At 33.7% G+C, this 21498-nt stretch overlaps 1 protein-coding gene across 6 annotated transcripts in view; it reads right to left on the bottom strand.

Annotated features, from left to right (window-relative positions):
• LOC110835456 (uncharacterized) overlaps window positions 1-21498 on the bottom strand; it is a 49232-nt gene that overhangs the window by 6600 nt on the left and 21134 nt on the right. For 2 of the 6 annotated variants that reach the window (XM_022075681.2, XM_022075678.2), the window contains exons 3-16: window positions 17716-17895; window positions 16305-16508; window positions 15642-15738; window positions 15420-15528; window positions 14604-14793; window positions 13400-13538; window positions 12901-13022; window positions 11676-11702; window positions 9442-9486; window positions 7104-7185; window positions 6343-6528; window positions 2621-2771; window positions 1756-1863; window positions 947-1099 (exon numbers count right to left, since the gene is read on the bottom strand). In XM_022075681.2, coding sequence (XP_021931373.1) covers window positions 947-1099; window positions 1756-1863; window positions 2621-2771; window positions 6343-6528; window positions 7104-7185; window positions 9442-9486; window positions 11676-11702; window positions 12901-13022; window positions 13400-13538; window positions 14604-14793; window positions 15420-15528; window positions 15642-15738; window positions 16305-16508; window positions 17716-17895 — 1793 coding nt within the window. The remainder of the gene's footprint in view (window positions 1-946; window positions 1100-1755; window positions 1864-2620; window positions 2772-6342; window positions 6529-7103; window positions 7186-9441; window positions 9487-11675; window positions 11703-12900; window positions 13023-13399; window positions 13539-14603; window positions 14794-15419; window positions 15529-15641; window positions 15739-16304; window positions 16509-17715; window positions 17896-21498) is intronic. The other 4 variants (XM_022075679.2, XM_022075684.2, XM_022075680.2 and 1 more) reach the window with 4 other exon arrangements.

Here is a 21498-nt window from a genome sequence, read left to right as displayed (position 1 = left end):
AAGTCTGGCCTGCAGCCTGCAGTATGTGTGTTTATATTGCCCTTTCCCACGTGATAAAGGTTAATAGATACTGAACCATTCAACCACCATAAATCTTGTATTACAACATATTTCAAATTTGTTACCAGAAAGTTGTCTGTATTTGTGAAAATACTGATGTAATTTCTTATTTACTTACAAACATTCCAGGATTTGTTATCAGCATTTAATCTGATATTAATTCCTTAATAAAAATTAATACATCTTAATGTCACCTAATGATTTATAGCTTTCCTTCTAAGAATTTAATTTCTGTACTGTTGTTTTTTCAGTGGTAATTTTATGTGGAACTATAGCTCCATAATTCCACAACCTTCATAATAAAAGAGTAAAGTTGTTTTGTACATTTAAAACAACATTAAACATTATAATGTTGAGAAAGAATTACTTTTTAGATGTTTTAATCAAAGAGTTAAAATACTATTGTGAGATTATTCTTCATGTTCATATAAACTGAGTAACCAGTGATCATTTAATCACTAAATGAGATTGGTTTACTCATATGCAAATGCTTCTTTTATATAAAAAATAAATAAAAAAGATCATCTAAAATTCTTTAATACTTATTCTACAAGGTCTACAAATGTCAAAAATCATTTTGTTTTCCTCCCTAATTAAAACGGTACATTCCGAACACTTCAGAAACTATAAATCGGGATACCTTCAGCACAAGACAGCTAACATATATCCAAATCCAAAGAGTATAGAAGCTTTATTTAATTGGGCTCTCACAGTAATACTTCCAGACACAACAACGATTTCATGCACATCTACTGCTGTGATTTAGTGCACAGGCTATGTGCTCCATTTAGATCTTATGGCTTTAGGTAACATGTTCCCAACATTTAGTATTGTGCTTTTATAATGCTTTCTCTCTGAATGAATAATAAAGATTATTAATACTTACAGTTCAATGCTCTGAATAGTTGAATTGGTGCAATTAGAGTCAACTTTAATATGGCAATGCTTGTGACACTTGAGTTCACAATCCCGACATTCATAGCCTTGTTTCCCTAGCCGCCTTGCCACAGACTTACTGCATACTTGGCATGTGGTGCCACTGTAATAGATTTATAATAGATTCAATCAGTGTTGAAATACGAAGTGTAGACACAGGGCCAACTCTTAGTTTTCACAGCGCAAAGAGAGAAAATTAATTCTGGCATGAAAAGTATGGAATATCTGCAGAAAATGGGTATAAGTTCTCTGCAGGCAAGTGAAAAGGGGTAAGACAGTAAGAGCGCTTGTTTGTACCCCTTTGGTGTTCAACTGTTACGCCATTAGTTCATTCTCATACAGCCAGATTGTCACATCTGTCCAATTTATTTTTTAATGAACAAAGCTAAACATGAGTTAGAGAAAATTATTCATGTCAGATTCAATAAAACAATTCAATATCAATACAGACATATCTGATATCAATACTAAATTTCATACTGACTAACATCTAGGGAACACCTTTAAATCATATAAAATCATTGTCGCCACTTCCTTCCACATCCCTTCCAAATTATTATTAACTAAATATCATATTATTTAACAGTATATAATTTCACCAATTGATAGCACCATGAAGTAAAGCAAGAGAAAAGTAAACAAGTCTAAAATGTCATGAGGGTAATATGAAGTACCCAGTGTTAGTTCAACGGCACGAGTACTCAAATAATAACTTGCTCAAAAATGCATGTCATTAATGAGGCTATTACATCTACTCACCCAGGCAGATGTTTTGCAATGAATGTGTGATCATTGAAAATGTGAAGTTTGATCCCTTTCTTCCGCCATTTACTCTTCTGGGCCATAGAAAGTGGTACAAGATAATGTCTGAAAATTGTGAAAGAAGAATATATAATACAGTAAATACATTATTTAATTTAAACACAGAATTATTTTAGTGTACCATCTCATCACACACACTGGATGGGACAACTACACCATTACAAAGTTATTTTAATAACTCCATTTTAGGTCTCTGGTTGTCCCCACTTAATGGTGCCTGCACCTTGTCATGGTGGTGGGGCTTGAGTACCTCAGTGACCCCAAGCATAGCTACTGGTAGGGCCTCCCTAGCCAGATTGGTCGAGAAGGGAGAGGTCAGACTAAGACAGGTACCCTGGTCCTCCAGGTTGGGGGTTGGTTGCAAGGCTAACAACCTTGCACTGTAAAAAGGAAGATGTTTCGAAACCTCGATCAAAGCCTCAGACAGACGGACCCAACAGAAGAGGAGAATTGAGGAGGCCATGGACCGAATACGGATCGGAGAGCCATAGAAGAAGGTCTCTGGTTGTCTATAATTTTAAGTAGTAATATGAAATCGAGCACAGTAGTTCACAAAGAGACTGCAATTTTTTTGTGCTGCAAAATAACACACTTGGAAAACACAGAGCATGTAAATAAACAATATACAATGAAATAACTAGAACAGGAAATATTCTTTGCCAGTGTTTGTTCCTTCCTGGAAAGGGTTCCTCCTTGTCTCTTAAATATATAATGTCCATGTTCAAATGCTCAGAGCAAGAAGTGAAGGAAGCATTAAAGACAACAAGAAATATCCTGAACACAAACAAGAGCTATTCCTTACTTTTTTACACCATTTTCAATGGTTTCTAGAACCAGTGTTGATGCCTCATTGACATAAGTCCGTGTTGAAGCTCCACTAACACCTGATGCTTCACTGAGACTTGATCGAGTTGACCCATCCAGTTCCCTCAGACCTGGCACTGTAAGGTATCCTACCCAAAGAAAAAAAGAATCCTGATAAATAACATAAAAAGAACTTTACTCATGACATGCAGGAAAAGTTGGTATGGAAAATAATATTAATAAAAAAATATAACTGGTGAAACCACAAAGTGCAAATCTATTTAAGAGGACAAAAATTCATAGATCAAAAACTGAATATTATCTATGTTGTCATCAATAATGTTTCTTTCATGTAAAGAATAACATGTAAATATTCTCAATATTGTAATCAACACTGGCTGATACATTTCCAGGGAACGTACAATTCCTATAACGTTATTCACCAAAATACTTTAGTTTTTATATTATTGTACTAAATACATCACATAAACACAAATAACTTACAAAAAGGAGACGATCTAGAAGGAAATATTTATGCCAATATTATTGATGAGGTCTCACTCACAAGATATGTGTCTAACAGATTCTATAAAATCTGATGCTAGAATGGACAAAATACTAAGTCTTTCATCGCACTATTTGTAAATGTATTTATTTCTAGGTACTCAATTCCTATTTAACTTTTTTCACAGTGCTTTGTTGCAAACACATGTTTCTCAGAAGAAATCAAGCTTAAAAGATGTTTACAAACAAATTAATCATGTTTAGAAAAATTATTGTCACATCTAAAATATTTACATAAAATTGTGAGTGTAACTTTGCTGCACATATTTAATCAGAAACAGGCCATTTGGTGCAAATGAATGTGTGAATTTAACAGAAACACGGGCATAATATACATCACGTTCCTGTGTAGATTTAAATTTTAATCTTCTGTATTTAACACCCATAAGTTACTTTTAACCATATACCATATGAACTTTGACAAAAAGTAAGAGGGGAACATCTAACAAAACAGTTATTATTATTTGGAACTTGAGTATTTGTTCAATATAACCCAATTAATTACATATCTAAAACTGTACAGTATTACAAAATTCACATATAAGTATTGGACTTACCAAGAAGAGTTCACCGAAGAAACAGACGACAAAGAATGAGAAAAGTAAAACAAACATTATTAGAACAATATCAAAAACAACAATTACATGCAATGGAATGGAATGCAATGCAATGTTTGTAATGGAAGAAACTATTCAAATTAGGTTCATCAAAGTAAGTCTATCTATAACAAGCAGTGCAAGTACATATAAAAAGTAGTAAAGCATATTGCATATTAGAACTGCCATAGTATAAAAATAATTTATTTTCCTAAATTTGTCAAAAATTCAACTCATTTATATGAAAAAAAAAAGAAGAAAAAGAAAACTAAAGGGCCTTCAAATGTGTGGAAATTCTGAATTCTCAAACATGATACTCATGAATTATAAATATATGCTGAATTTACATTTCTTTGATGATGGCATAAAACTGTCTATGTGACAAATATTCTGGAAATTTTCCACCATTGTAAAGGTTTACAAATACAACGTTTTAGAAAGTGTATCTATTTATGTACTCAAGTTGAAAGATGACAGTGGAGAAATTTCAATTCTGAAGGGCCTTTTACAACTGTTCTCGGTTCCACCGGAATAGAATTTCCCCTTGCCAACTTTTCACCTGAGGATGCAAACAGATTAAGCTTCCTTAAATGTGTTTGAAAACTTAAACTAGTGGACATGGCCATAATATTAATTAGGTTTACTATAAATATATGATCATTTCTGACATAAGTTATTTCATTACATGCACTATAGACATTATTTTTAAACAGTATTTAATAATAATTTGGTAGTTATATTACATGATTTGTCACACTTATTTACTAAATAAGTGTATAAAATATGAAACACAACTTTTGTGATGTTATTTATATGAAAGATTTAAAAAAATTTAAAATATAAAGAAGAAGTATAAAATGCTCAGGACTTATTTATTACAAGGCTGTCAGCTAGGTTTTAATTCTGTGATTAACAGTTTAGCAGTAAGTTAGTGATATGCATGTAAAACTGGACTGTACATAAGATTTAACGCAAGGGTCATATAGGTGAAGTCACTTAACAGTAATGACATGCATGTCTTTACAGCACTCATGTAGTTGTATTATAAAAGAAGAGGTATTTATCCTGTACATGAAAAAATAATGCTGACAAATACTGAGATGCTTAGATGTGCTCTTGGTAAAACTTATAAAATTTCTGTATTCTTTTATATAAATTATATCACCTAAAGCTAATTTCAGAACCTTCGTAAAACTGTACCACAAAAAAATCTAATATTCAAATCAAAATACTGCATCAAAAGAGTGATGCCTGTTATTCTACACTACATATGCCAGTCATCTCGTGTGGCATTAATATCAAAGTTTGCAGCAGATATATTTATCAAGTGGCATTCATAAATAATACCCTATTTTGTAATTAGTTACAGCAGTGGTCCCCAACGCGGTGCCCGCGGGCGCCCGCCAAGACTCTTTTTTTCGGTGTCCGTGTTGTTACGGAAAGAGGTTATACTGAATAATGAAGGCCGTTCAACCATGAACCTTATAAAATCAAAGCACAGATCTCAACTTACTGGTGCCCATCTTGACGATTGTTTCCAGGCAGCAACATCATCCTACACTCCCAAATTTGAAAAACTGGCCGATGAAATGCAGCACCAAACATCACACTAACTTCCCACTTGAGTAATAATAATTGTACTTATAAAAGTACGTATTTTTGATTGCGTGGTTTCTTGTGTCATTAAACGTTGTGTTGTTTTGCGTATTATTTGGTGTCCATATCTTATTTGTCCAGGGAAAAGAAAATTTGGCTTTGTTAATTGGTTGGTGCCCGCCATGATCTCATAAACTCTCAAATGTGCCCGTAGGTACAAAAAGGTTGGGGACCACTGAGTTACAGGAATAGACAGAGTGATGAGGTGGCTCCTTGGGCCGCAATTTAAACAAACTGATAAAGCTGCTGCAAGGGTTCAGGCACAGTTACGAAGTTTTACCTCTTCAGTAATGACAACAATATTTATTGTGCAGAATGGGAACAAAAGTTGGGGAAGGGACATGTAGATGTTCTAATGAACCAGAATGATATTAAACCAATTACTTAAATTTCAATAGAGATAAAACATGCAGGCTGGTAGGCAGACAGACAGATAAAACACTTCCATTGTACATTAACCTATATTGCACAAGAGGAGGATTTATACCCTCAACACTACATGGTGTCAGCCAGACTTCACTCAAAGATTAATGGTTTAGTGGTACACTACTGTGACATACAGCCACCTCGCCTGTGCATAAGCTGTGACGCACAGCTGATAAATGTTAAATGTATGAACCTGGTGCAAACAGACTCAGTCACAATTATAAACCACATATGCAGACCACCATCAATAAATATAAATAAATTATTTTATGGAACAACATTGTATTTTGTAAATATTTGTTGGTAAATCCTGGATTTTCATTATTCTCATCACACATTACAATCATTTATTTGTCTCACCCATTGATTTTAGCAATTTGATTTTGAAGTGTGTTATTTCAGCTGACTGCACATGCATGTGAAATACATGCAAACTCCATAAAATTAATGCAATAAAAACAGAAACTTCTTCACTTACCGGTGGAATGGGCTGATGGGTCTCTTGCCCGATCAGCAGATATTGATCTGCTGAGTGAAGTATCTCTGTTCAGAGATTCATCTCGCTCCCCAGGATCCATTGATTTGGAGCGGATCTTGGAACGATTTAAACGTTTCTTGATTGTGCCGAAGAAATCACGCTTTTTTTTCCTACTTCTCCCTCTATCTGCAATACAAAATATTAACATTATATAACTCAGTATCTCAGTGGAACAAATTAAATGCAAGTTTCATGATGAACATTGAGTTAGGGATTTTTAAAGTAACTGAGCATGGAATTTGACACAAGATGTGTATTCATAAAACTGATTTTCTGAAAGCCCTCTCTTCCTTGTAGAATGAGAAAATTTGGCTACATTATTATTTGTGTAGCACCAAGTATGTTATGAAACAATACTTGCAATATACTGATTTAAGAAAATTAAGTTAGAAGCAGCTAAAAGTAGGAACCAGGTAGCAGAGTCAGTATGGTTACTGACTAAGGACCAGATGGCCAGGGTTAAGATTGGCTCTGGGACCCATCCAGCCTCTTATGAAATGGGTATTACCAGGGGTATGGTATTTGCTACTTCTATTCACCTAATTTAAAGTAAATTACATTCACACCAAAAGAAATCTTCAGGACAGTAAAACAGTCCAGATAACTGTGGGACTACCTAAAAATTTTTAAGACAATTTATCATCCTATCGCAATATTCTATTATAGTGCTCAAAAGGCATCTGAATGTTTTTAAGACTAACCATCAGTTCCTGAGGGAGGTGTACCACCTTCAAGTCCATCATGGGCCGGCTGCGGTTGTACCACAGTTTCCTTTGTGCCTTGCTGCAAGCAGTGAAACAGTGCATGTCACATCTCTCTCAAAAACTAATTTTCCACTTTAAAAACATTACAGCTAATATGATATTATAGAAGATGCATATGTAAACTCCAGATTCTAGTTTTCCAATGGTATTGAACCACGTCAGATATATAACTTACCACATATTTCAAGTAAATGATTGTTTACCTGTATATTTTGACCCACTGCAATTTTACTAAATTTTAAAGAAATGTACTTTTCTGTCATAACTAATTCATCACAACTTTTCTTTACTAAAATACTAAGAAAATATATCACAGAAGTCAATGGGAAATATTAATACTGGTCTCGTATTTGTTATATATAATCCCAGAAAACATAATTCCTTTACAAACACAAGTAACCCTCAGAAGAAAGTATTTACATGAAAGAGTACATATTAGGACTTTGTTATAATAAATGGTGATTTAGTTCAGAAATATTAATGCAATAACATCATTGCTATTCCAATAAGTTCTGGAGAAATACACATTCTATATTCCAATATTTCTTAACTGTTAATAAATTCACAGAGCAGACATATCAATAAGTAAAAGAACTATATTTATTTGTATTTTGACATCAATGTATTACCAAGTACAGGGTTATTCATAATTTCCTGACACATTACAAAAAATCGCTAGACTTGAATGGTGCAATGGGTGGTAACATAGGACAAGCCAATAGAAAGAGAAATTTTCCAAGTTTATTTTATATACCTCATAAATGCTCTATGTGTCCGCCCTTTGTGACGAAGCAGACATCAAGCCGATAATCCATTTCCGCCCATAACCGCTGCAGCATGTCACGATCGATTTGTGAAATGGCAGCGATGATTCGTCTTCGCAGCTCAGCCAGATCCCGTGGCAGAGGCGGTACAAAAACCTGGTCCTTAAAGTAACCCCATAAGAAAAAATCACGTGGCGTCAGGTCAGGTAATCGGGGTGGCCAACGAAACAGCTCATGGTCATTGTCAGCCATGCGTCCGATCCAACGTTGTGGAAAATGCTGATTGATCTGCCTGAACTGCGAAGACGAATCTTCGCTGCCATCACACAAATCGATCGTGACAAGCTGCAGGGGGTATGGGCGGAAATGGATAATCGGCTTGACATCTGCCTCGTCACAAGGGCGGACACACAGAGCATTTATTAGGTATGTAAAATAAACTTGGAAAACTTCTCTTTCTATCAGCATGTCCTATGTTACCATCCATTGCACCATTCAAGTCTAGTGATTTTTTGTAATGTGTCAGGGAATTATGAATAATCCTGTATATAACTTACTGCAACAACTGTCAACATGATACCAATATTTAACTGCATGCAGAAAATCCAATTGACATAGAGTTTAAATTTGAAAATAAAGAATTTTAAGCCATTAACATATTCAGTTTTGCACGTTTAAAATGTAGAAAAATTTGGATTAACACATAGATACATTATATATCATGCTGAACTACAACTGAGCATGCAAAATGCTTCCCATTACTAGATTGTTTGTACACAATAATATTTAAATTACATTTTTTCTTATTTAACTGCAGTAAGGGTATTAAATTTAAGTATATGTGAAATCATAGAGGAAAATCTGAACATAACTACTGAGAGTACATGGGGGGGGGGGGGGCAAAAAATCCTTTCCTGCAGAAAGGAGTAAAATGGACGACTTTTAATGCAGTTTTGACTGTGGTTGAATTATTCTTCAATGTTGTTTTTACTTAGTAAGTATATAACACTATGAGCAGCAGAATACGGGATAAGATGGTAATGACTGGCAAGTCTAGAGTATCATTTTCCAGAAAACAAAATATGTGCCCACTGGTTTTGTTCAAACCACACATGTAGTTAATACAGTAATATTTTTCAAAACATCCATGAAAATAATACTTTGGACTAGAATGGAATGGCTTATACATAAGCAAGTCCATAGCTATAGAGCATGCAACCATAAAATTTGCTAAGTACCATGTTCTTGGTTAGGACTCAGTTATGCTTTCACAAGATTCAGTCAAGACCACAATATGATACCCACCTCCAAACAGAAGAAAAGCATGCAAACTGAACTGTAATTGGTGTACAGCATATTTAAGAGTTTAGAAATATATCAACATAGTTAAACCTCGTTAACACCTGCCAGCATAAATAACAGAAAAGCATGACACAAGAAGTTTATATGCACAGATGAAAACCACTTAGAATAAAAAAGAAAATGAGACATGATAATAAAGATTTAGCTACCTGGTTGGGAACCTCGTACCATCGTCCTGTGTCAGTTTGTTCAACCTAAATACAGTGACAAAACAGCACACGTGAGGAACAGGTAGACTGTAGGTGAAATCAATGCTATCATGTCAGGATTACTTATCAGCGGGATGGAGACCAACCTACAACTCATAGGCTGCAAGTTGTATGTAAGCTACACACTTTTGTCTCTACCATGTCCTTCTAAAATGAATTTTCTACATGTTTAAAATGCAAACAGGCACACTCCAATCATTTACCATGACCCAGTATCTCAAGGACACCTGGATAGCAATGTATTACTATTTACTTTTCGGCCAACAAGTTGTCTAACTTATGTGCCAGTATATTAGTAGAGCGTAATGTTCCTATTTCAGTGACGGAACAGCAATATATATTATGCAGTCACAAACTGTACGTATTACAAAAGATTTTACACATACTTGATATAAAACTCATATATAACAATAGTTTCATGGCAAATTATTAAATAGCATGTCTATTTCTATGAGAGACAATTTACTGTCCTAACCTAGTAGCCAAACTGTGCAAAAAATGGAAAAAAGTACTGTAAAGATTATTATGATAAAGCATAAAAATCTTTCAGTATTTCATACTAGCATACCAGTTTAATTCAACAAAGAACACTTTAATAAACAATTGCATTTGCACACATTTTACCTGTCAAGGTACATTTCAATTTTGACAATTTTTTCTCCCGACTCCAAAACCACAATGTATGATGTAAGAATGTGGTATTCTGGTATTTCTTACACTACTTTCATGAAAAAATGTTAATGTTTGCTTATTTTCTTTAAAGCCAAAAGTTGCTAATAAAATGTACACCCTATTAAAAATTAAGCATACTGCAGTAAACTTATCATTAGTATTTGTAATGGATAGTAATGTTAGAATTTTCATACAATAATTGTTATTAAATACAACAATCAAACAAGACTATGGAAAAAGAATAAAACCAGCACTATCTGTAACAAAGTGTATTCTTTAATTTAAATAAATAAATAAATAAATTTCTATAATTATAAGTAATGACAGATGGTAAAATTAGTGAAGCTGATCCTGTAATATTGCACTGACATACGGAGGGATGGATATGATCTAAGGAAATGTTCTAATGTATAAAATCTTATCAAAGTAGAATATAATTTACACTAGTAATTACCTAAATTATTCCCAATTACATAATAAACCAGATTTCACAGGAAAGCATTCTAACACCACAGCCAACTATATTCCATATTGTCTTCATCTAATCTACTAATCTAATTATCGAGATAGGAGTCCAACACCCATAAAGAAACTGATGCTCCTAGTGTTAATTTTGCAGTGCAGTGCTTATTAAAACATTTAAATAAAATCAACATAGTTCTGTTTTTGGTGCTACATATTTTTATCTAAAGGATATTCTTTCGTGGGCTAAAGGGACACATGTAATTTCATTCAAATGACTTAATAGGAAGGAATGATTGTGTACCCAAGAATTCTAAAATATCTTTCTTTAATAATTTTAATATATTTCTAACTTACTTTCAGTGATTATGACCAGAAATTTTATTCTTCCAAGCATGAGAACATGGTTCTCTTAATAAGGCAGATCTTTAACTAAAAATTACATTTTTATATTATAAAGCAGCAAAAATATATAAACACTGAACTTCTGACAGTATGGTGCAAAAAGAAATAAAACTGCTACGTTAAACATGTGAGGAGCAATGGGGATGGAAAATGGTACGAACAGCCAGTCCTACAGCAGACACCATTGCCACATCACTGAAAAAATTTCTTTACCAATGGTATAATACTGTATCTATATATGTTCCTACAGTCTATTAATATAATAAATTTTAAAAGTTTTTACTTTTAACATTTAAAAAACATTATAAATTAATTTGTTTTAAAGTGCTTTAAGCAGCTTGAATTCTACATTTTACAGCCAATCTGTGTATGCAACAGCAATAAATTTATCAAAACCTATGCAGTAACTATAAGACTTCAAATCTTCATCCAACACATTAAATAAATACAACACAGAACATTGTTCAAATGCAACACAAATCATATCCCTCAAATAAAAAAAAAGTACAGTTTTAGAAATTTCAGATGCTGACTCATAATGATTATGCTTTTCTTTCTGTTGGTTTTGTTATAAGTGCCTTCATATAAGGTGGTAAAATTCTTCTTCCGAGCAACATGTATTCAGCATAACTTACCTTCACAAGCTGCCTGTGTTGTGGTTGCTATGCGAGAAGCAGGCCGGGTAGGATTGCCAGGAAGGAAAACAACACACAATTAGTATGGTAGCACACTCTGCAGAAACAAGAAGCTAGTTAAAACACTCTCTTCTACCTTTTTGCCATCGATGATTAAAAACAATCTGATATCCTACATGAGCATGTAAATTCATTAAAAATTCCTCCTCACAGAAAAAAACTGTGTATATTCAACAAGCATGTCATGCAGAGGTAAACCTATTATCAAGACATTGAATGAATTGAGATCTGAAATTCAGATATAATTTGGCAAAACAGGCGTGCAATACTTTATATTGAATTAATTATTTATTAGCAGGACAGATCACATTATAGCACAATGAAAACAATTTTTAAAAATTACTTATTAACCAGTAATAGATTATTAAATTAATATGAATTTACAATTATTTTTTTACTTTAATTTAATTTGTTTAGGATAAACAATAAAATATCTACACAAATTTATTATTAATAAACAGCAAGCACCAGTGACATTTAAATACAATCATAGCATCTGACTTGAGATCCTGAAGTTACAGAAACTAGACATGACTTCTGTCAAATATCACAGACTGTAAGATTGGGTAGCCTTGTTCAGCTAATTTGTACAAATATGATACTTTTGCTTTGTTATAACTTAATACAATAACTGTATCACCTGAACCTTCAGAGCACTGGAGATATTTATGTAATAAAATTTGTGATTAATAAATGCAATTTTCATGTTACTGATTTTAATTATTCATGGTATAAATACATGCACTTCTCATTTAAAATGCAAGCAACAAACACAAAACAAAACTACACAAACATTTCTGCAATATTTCAAGTACTGTGTTAAAATAGTTCAGAAATTGACTGTCATGAAAGCCTATCGGTAATCTATATATATAAGAGCAATTTTAATACAAAACACTACAGCTTCTACAAATAGTGTAAAAAAAACTTTGAAATAGTTCAGCAGGACACTGTCCAGGAACTTTCCAGTTTATAGAATCCTGGATAGTCATCTGTATGTTAAATTAAATACATGGACAGAATAAGAAACACAGGGAAGAAATAATTATAAATATGCAGTACTTAAAAACTGATAAATTCTCTTCAAAGCAAATGCCTTCTGTTCACACTAAAACCATTACCATAATCCAGACCCTCTACTGCATGTATTTGCAAATGTACTCACTCTTTGAACGCTATGTATAATTAGAGTACTTTTGCTTGTTTGTGTGGGACCCACTTTATTCCTTGCTTCTAGCTCCTTTAAGGCAGAATCTGTCACCACATCACCACCATTTGTTAAATGTTCTGAAATATAATATTTTCAGTAAATATTTTCAGCTACTTGTAAAATACTAATGTTCAGTATAATGCAACCACTAAATTGTTAATAACTTGTTTCATATTTATTTCAATACAATAAAGACCATAACAATTAATAGTCTTAATAATTAATAATATTAAATAGTTTTAATGTAAACATAACATTTCAACATTCATTTCATTGAAATGTATAATCTATAGAAAAAAATACTCATTCTTAATTCTCCGCAATGGAGATGATGAGAATTACCCTAAAAACATGAACCAAATTGAGAATCCTTAGTAAATATTTCCAAAGACCCTTACTGCAGTAAGTCCTCTTTTTCTTTTTGTATAATTTACTTAAAATGTAACAAACTCACCAACTGCCCCTGGTTTTGAGAACACAGTTTTTGTGGTTGTCACCACACCCCCCGATGGTGAAACTGTTCTCAAAGTTTCTTTCAGTTTGTAGGGCTTATCTCCTAGCTGTGGAATATCTGCTCCCTCTATAAACAAGAACTAGAAGAACAAAATAAAAATAATGCATTATAGTTGTAATAACAATCTCACACAAATACTGTGTCAAAACTTCTATAGGTAAGTTCAAATACGATAGTACTTCCAGACAGTCGAAACTCATTTACACCTCTCATCTCAGACTGATATAAAAAACATCAACAAAAACATTCAACAACCTAAAAGTTTATTTGAACATGACGCACATATATAGAACAACTTCAAATATATTAAAATGGAATCTGGAAGTGAACACCACTAATAACTGATAAACAACTACAAAAAAGTTGCATATAAGAAATTATGATTAAGTTTTAAGTTTATATAATTGTAATTTTTACACACCTGAAGATGGTTCATCTAAGAACCGAAACATGTAGTGAGAAAGTGATGTTCCAAATGTAAATCGAATGTTTCGATAAGGAGCATCACATGGTATTTTAACTATCTTAATTTTAAATTTTAAATTGTGATTAGACGGACAAGATTAATTAATTAAATTCTATAGGTAAATTGAAAAGTAGAAAACGAAGGGGCACTTGCCATAATGAGGGTCCAGGACTTTTCAGTCATTTATTATTTGTACAACTCTTAACCTGCATTTTGTTAAGTTAAGAATTCAAAAAATTGACACACAGTTGTTAAAAGATTTCAGCAGTATTTTCCTGATCAACAAATCCTCATAAAGTTGACATAAATTTGGCAGAAAAGAAGAAGTATGGACAGAAATTGAACATTGCTTGAATGTTCTAAAAAAAGACAGTGTCCTTGAAATTTAATGTTTTTGCAATTCATATATTTAATGAAATATTATTTTAATATATGTATTCTCATGACCTGGTACATTAGGAAATTATTTAATTCATAAATATTTTTAAATTGCTTTTGAAGAACACAACAAATAAATTATCTAAGTGAATACAGGTAAATAAGATAAAAGCTAGGAATGTTTTCTGCCAACACGTACAGTGTAATTCTGTGATTTTACACTTCAACTACAGTCCTCGGCTTACTATATGAAGAAGAAGAATTAGCAGTTTCTGAAGTACAATTGTGCTGTCTACTAACCTCTACAGTTAGTGTGCCTGACACTTCATCTGCTTCATAAGGCCGTGACTGGAGAGAAATAACTTGTCTCTGACTGGGGTTAATAAGCAGTTCCTCAACACCAACAATACCAAGGCCCAAGAACCTGTTGACCTTATTCGCACGGTCATATATCTCAAACAGAAGTTCTGCTGTATTTGGGCTCAAATCACTACAAAATAAAACAAATCCATTTTAAATTTGAGTTTCTCGTGAAAATCGAGATGACAATGTTGTTATTTTTGTTTTTGATGCTGTATAGGCTCATAACAAACACTCTCTCCATCTTGTGGCCTGAAATGTTGGTATCCACCAATCTTATCTAAACAGTATAAAAGCAAAGAACAACATTAAAATCCATCAGAATTTATTTCTGTCTTCTGGTCATATTTAAATAAATATATTTGCAGGAGAAGAAATACGAATTTCATGGTGCTTATGTCTATTTCTGTCAGATAATCACTAAATGGGAACAAAATGGTTTGCAAATATCCTCATAATATTTAAAAAATCTGAATTTATATGCTTCAAAAAAAACATATCTTACAATATTACATCAGATTTTTAGAAAGGTTTTAAATATAAGTGGTAAATCATACTCTGAAAATTTCATTCTACGTCTATCTCCTAGACAAAATTGTTTTCTTAGTTTCACACCCGTTGAGTCACAATATCAATCAGTGGTACTAACAGATCAGATCAACAGTTGACTGAAAAATTATAAGCATTGGTACGTGTATCCCACATATTTAGAAAAATGAAATTCTACGAAAGTATGTTATCACGTGAAGTACTTACAAAAGAAAATGTTCGTCCCATACAGGATTGCTGGTGTCTTTCTTAACGGAAGTAGAATTCTTTTGTGGAGGTTCGTCCATTTCCACAACACAGAATGGTTCCGAACAACCTACACGCAAAATAATGTTAATATGATGGTATAAATGTTATTACCATTTATACAATTCTAAAAATAAAAGAAAACATTTAGATTTATATAAGATAAATTATACACACAATCACCTTTTTTTCCACCAAGAGAAATGGCTTTAATAACTTTCACCAAAAGCCTCTTTTCTGTTGCAGTCTTTCCTGGAATGGACGCAAGGTGTGAACCCAACTGTAATAAAAAAAATTATGAAATATATATTTCTTATACTGACAAAGACCAAAGGTGTAATGCAGGATGGTATTAAAATATGTAAGATTATTAAGGATCTTATTAGCTTTAAGACTGTCAGTGTCACATGGAACTGAACAAAATACAAACGCTGCACCTACAAAATATATTAACATGAAATTTTAATTGATTTATGGAGGAAAGAGGAGGAGGAGGAGGAGGTGGAACTTATGACAGGCATGATGAAATATTGCCTAAAAGAGAATTACACTGGTAGATAATAACTACGCTTTGAATGTACTGCGACTTTCAACACGATATTTTGAAGTAGCCTGGTAAATTAAATTTTGAAACTTTCACTTTTTGCACTGCTTACAGGACAAGACATTAGAAACAGAAATTTATAAAGTTTAACAAATAGAATAGGCGTTATTCTGAATTTGCGCAAATCGAGGTTTACCTGTACTTATAATTTGGAATATATGTGCCTTTATTTACCATTTCTTCATCACAAACTTAATATGCAGATAATATTTGTTTTGCCTGGAGGTGCATTTAATACTTACCATACTATCATAATGGACAGGTAGTATGTGGAGTGGGGAGCCTCGATGCCTTATAAGCCGTGGACATGTGGCATATTGGCTCAAGTTGAGATGCACCTCAGTGTTCCTGAGGGCCAAGACCACAATCTCTGATATCACATCCTGAAGCTGCTGTTCGTCTAAGTTATTCTTTATGCTTCCCACTGGAGCAAGGGCAACTTTAATCTGAAACATACGCATAACCTTTCATTCTTAAGCTCGCATCTTAAAAAGGACTTTTCATACTTCCTTCCCTGCTCCCAGCCAGAAGGAATTTCTTTTGAAATCATGTCTATTAAAATATATATATATATATATACACACACGTGCACGTGTACTCGCATGCACACAGCAAGGCATCAAAAGAGTAAAGTTAAATAAGTATTGAAAACCCTCAAAACTGGTATGGTGCGTTTTAATTTATAATTCAAACACTCTCCCTTCCACCAAAACCTTAATAAATTCTTTAACTTAGGAATTTCTGATTAGTAGTACCAATGACTAACACTAGATAACTGGAACTTAATTTTGACACTGTGTAAATTTGTCCATCTTCTGTATTCAGACGTTAGTATGCAGGAGTAAAAGAAACAGGTTCCACTCAAATTCCACTCACATCCTGGCCTCTGCCTGCTTAGCCAGGGTGAAGGTAATTGCCCACATTTTCTATAGATGCACCACGCGAGTGGCACCTGCATTTTGCATTCAATGATGAGATGGGATGCCAAAGGAAACCTTTAGCTTAATATGGGATCAAAACATGGTATTTTCCACATACCCTAACTATCTGATTCTGTTAAGAGGTGAGAGAAGAAAATGTTATGTGTAAATATCTGCGCTGCATGGTAAGCCAATGCAGTTTATATGGACTGAATGAGTCATACAAAGTTTAAAATAAATAAATAAATGGTGCTATGTCTGATATTATTGCATCATAATGAAACAGTGCTAGGTAGCATACATAATATCTATAAAATATCAGTTTTTGTCACCATAATCAAAATACTTACTTCACCAGAACAATAACTAGAAAAGTCATCTAACATATTTCAAGAAGAAGAAGAATATATTCATGTCAGTGTTAACTGAAAATGCTGTCACATAGCTGAAAGCAAAGTTGCTTAACACAAATTTCAATTTAGTAGTAACTTACTAAATGTAATGTTGTTCCTTCATTTAACAAAGTTGAAATTTCAATTATATTTTCATCCTTGCACCAGTGAAATAAATTTATTCTGCTCAAAAGTGTATTTAAAAATACAAACACGTCACATATACCCTGGTATTACTATGGAGACAAGTAACTCATACCAAGTCTCTCCTCAATCTGTCAATGTCCCATACCTAGACCACAAGTGAGGAACTTGTCTTAGTGATGAGAAATGTGACTCACATCCGGCCAGCCATCGCATTTGACGTCTGCTAGAAGTTTTTCTGTAATGCAGATGATGTTGAGCCTGGCACGAAACCGATTCACATTGACACGGAAGTGGGATACTTCAACTTTCTCGCCTTTTTGACGAAAAGCCTTCAGCTGCATAGCGGGAATTGCTTCACAGTCACACGTTATCGTCTAAAAAAGAGAAAATATTGTTATCACACATAATGCAAAAAGTATTAAACATAAACTTGATTAAAATTCATTTTAACATCAAAATGAGAAAGTCACTTAAAATTAATATATGAATCTGATAAATTTTTTTGACCACTCTGTCATGGGAAACATTAAGAAAATCAACTACCTAAGATGATGAAAAAATCTATTTCTACTGATATGGATATACAAGGGAATTAATTGGAGAGAAGATCATCAATAAACTTCACCATCCCTATAATAAAATATTGTGTATGGCCAAGCATCTTAATGAAGCATTCGTTAACTATCAACTAATGTGAAACTAAAGCAATTTGGCAAGGAACAGACATTAGATAGTGAAGAAAACAAATGAGAATGAAAGGCATATGTGAACAAGTGACTTGTAGAAAAAAATGCAAAAAGATTATTTTGATTTAAAATTGTTCATACATTTAAATCTGTAGAAATTTTAATGAATGTGGAACATTCAATCATTCTGATGCTGTTCCTACTTTGATAACTATAAACCATTACCAGAAAAAGACGAATTTGCTTTTAGAACAACAAATACTTGAAGAATACCATTACAAATGTGTTCTGAAAATTTTATGTGTAAGCACATTCAGATTCATCCAGAAATTTCACATTGTATACCAAAATTGTTTCTCATTATTCCAGCTGTCCCACTATATTCCATGTAGGCGCTTGGAGGGAGAGGTGGTATAACTCCTACTCATTCTTAATCTTGGCACTAGATAGGGGTGAGTGGTCAGCGTCACACCCTGCCCTCGCTTTTCCCCCCGGGAAAGGACCTTAGTACAAATTGGGTAGGAGGCCGAGTGGGCCCCACAGCCTGCCTAGATGTAGAGGTGAGAGGAAAAATCCTCTGCCCCCGTCTGGGATTGAATCCTAGTCGTTCTGTCTACAGCCAGTCAGTATGAGAAACTAAAAAGTGTAATAATATAAACACTTGTGAACTTATACATAGACAGAGTAGCCATCTGCCAAATGTATGGAAGGCTGCAGGTTGATGACTCAACTACGTTTGATATTGCAGTGTGCATTACAGCAGCCCAGTAATCTGGAGAGATTCCAATACTGTTACAATTTGGCAGTGGTGGGTGGAAATACCAACCAAAATACCTGTAGCTGAGAGCTAACAACATGTGTCCTAACCACATTTCTCTGATAATGTCAGGGTTTGTCTGTAGAATGAATTACAACTGTTAGCCATGTAGCTTCAGTTAAATAAATTTCTTAATCGACATACCATTTTAAAATGAGATATGTACTCTACAGCGCTCCTGTATTTTATTCCAAAACTAAACTTTCTTCAAATGTACAATCACAAAACAATTTACATTGTGCACTGTACAATAAACACTGAAACACGATTAGCATTTGTGTTTCCGATTTAGAAACATGACTGGTGTACCAACTATTTCTCCACGATAACAGGAGATAGGAGGCAGCCTTAAAACAACCTACCAATGATTCCTTCCACTAAACAGGCATCCAAACAAAGTCCGTAAAAATCTGTACTAGCCTGGCACAACACTTCCACTATTGAAAAGCATTACAATTCTCTTTTATGAATTGTCCTAACCTAACATGGTCCAGTAACTATGGCACTACATAACCTCACTGTGTTATATAGTTTAGAAAACAGAGCACTGTTGAAGAACAGCTGACAGGAAAACGAGGTAAATGCAAGAAATCCTGTTCCATACATGAAAACAAATTATCTTCATAACAATTCTATAGATGTTAAACATTTCTGAAACCAAAACGAACGTAACGGCTTTTATTGGTTGACACACCCTGACAACAAAAATTATTATAAATAATATCATAATTTTAATTACGTGGAATATAATGTATTTTACAAACAGGAAGAAATCAACGAAAAATTAAATAAATTTCAATGGATGTGTGCGACCATAAGATCACAGAGACAAGTAAAATTAGAGGTACATAATAAAAATGTTATGTCGTGGCTGTCCCAGTCCTCGTGTATTGCAGTGAAAATTAGTCCAATAACAGAAGATTTTTAAAACCAACAGCAGGGCATACTCTCAAGAACCAGTTGAAAAATTAACAAAGAGTATACATTAAGGAATTTTTACTTACTGGAAAAATAGAAGATTACCATAAGGACTAATGTAAAGACCTTATAAGAATGAATGACAACAGAACAACAAGATCAGTATTGGGCTAAATTATGTTAACGACGGTTATAAAGATTGTCCGGAACAAATACATTCTGCATGGAAGAAATTGTAATTATTGCAATTTAAATATTGCTGGCCTGTTACATTCTTCGCACATAGAACAAATTTCTATGGTTTTGTAAGGATCGTCCCTTTTTGTGTACCTAATAACAGTTGGTTAAAATACCGATTACAAGTTATAAAAATACCGCTTTGGTACAAATGTCGTTTCGGAAGTTGGTGAAACACTACAAGAATGTGCTGACAAACACTGGGGGTGGAAATGACCCCGAGCCCCTCTCAACCCCTCTTAAGGCACCCTCATCGACGCACGAGCAGCATTCAAGTGAATGACCTCGGCGTCTAGCGAATCCTACATACTGCAAAATGCCTGCACTGCAGTGACTCATTTGACAATCAAATGTCTGGCAACAGAATGGTTATTTTTCGCGGTAGTTGGCACAGAATTTCTTCCATTCTAGCGTACTATATACACTCAGTCTGTCACACATTTTAAATTTACGGAAAGTTACGAAGATACTTAATCATTTTCACACTTCGTTACATGCATTTTTATTTCGCTCGCTTCTATAAATGTGATATATTGTATTTTGAAAATACTGTGATACTGCATATTCAACACCAAAGCTCAGTTGTGAAAATCGCAATTTCTTAAACAGAAAATCCCTTAGCTTACTATGATCATACAAAATACAGCGAATTACGCATTAGCTAAAACAGTAGCGACAACATGACGCGAAAGAGAATGTGTAAACAACGTTGTTTTACATAAAGAGCACATCATAAAACAAATAATAAACATTTACCAGGTGCTCAACGGAACACGCATTGCTTCATGTTCCTGATAGGCCGATACACAAACAGAGATCGATCTGTCATCATCATACATTCAAGCCCATAATATTTACACGGTCTCGATTACTCAAGGACGATGAACCAACTAACAAGATTATTCAGCGCTCACAACACCGGAGAATCGGATGTTGCGACAGTCCAACCTGAATAAATCCTTCATAATTCATCAGACGCAATCATCCTATTGCTCGATAGTAGTTGGCAACGCTTAGTTGAAAAACAAACACCGAAGATGATTACAACTAACGACGGCACAAACGGGGGGGTGGAGGGTGGGGGTGGGGATACATCTGGCGGAATCAACTTGATAGGACACCTAAAATCCAATAGACTTCTTAGAACGATTTACATAATAACCTCAGCCAAATGTCATCTAAAGTTCGCTTTTTAAATTCATAAAGAGTGTGCTATATAGTCATGATAAAAAACTACGTGTTGTAACAAAATATTTCACTGTAATCACTCTACACTATCGATTATCAGTACGATTTGCGACAGACAAAGGCCACGTCTA

This window comes from Zootermopsis nevadensis, unplaced genomic scaffold, assembly GCF_977971745.1.
Source record: "Zootermopsis nevadensis isolate Lab colony 2312 unplaced genomic scaffold, Znev_1.0 Znev_ptg000024l, whole genome shotgun sequence".
In the NCBI taxonomy this organism is placed as follows: domain Eukaryota; kingdom Metazoa; phylum Arthropoda; class Insecta; order Blattodea; family Termopsidae; genus Zootermopsis; species Zootermopsis nevadensis.
The sequence above is the reverse complement of the archived record's forward strand: the minus strand, read 5'-3'. Positions and strand labels throughout refer to the sequence as shown.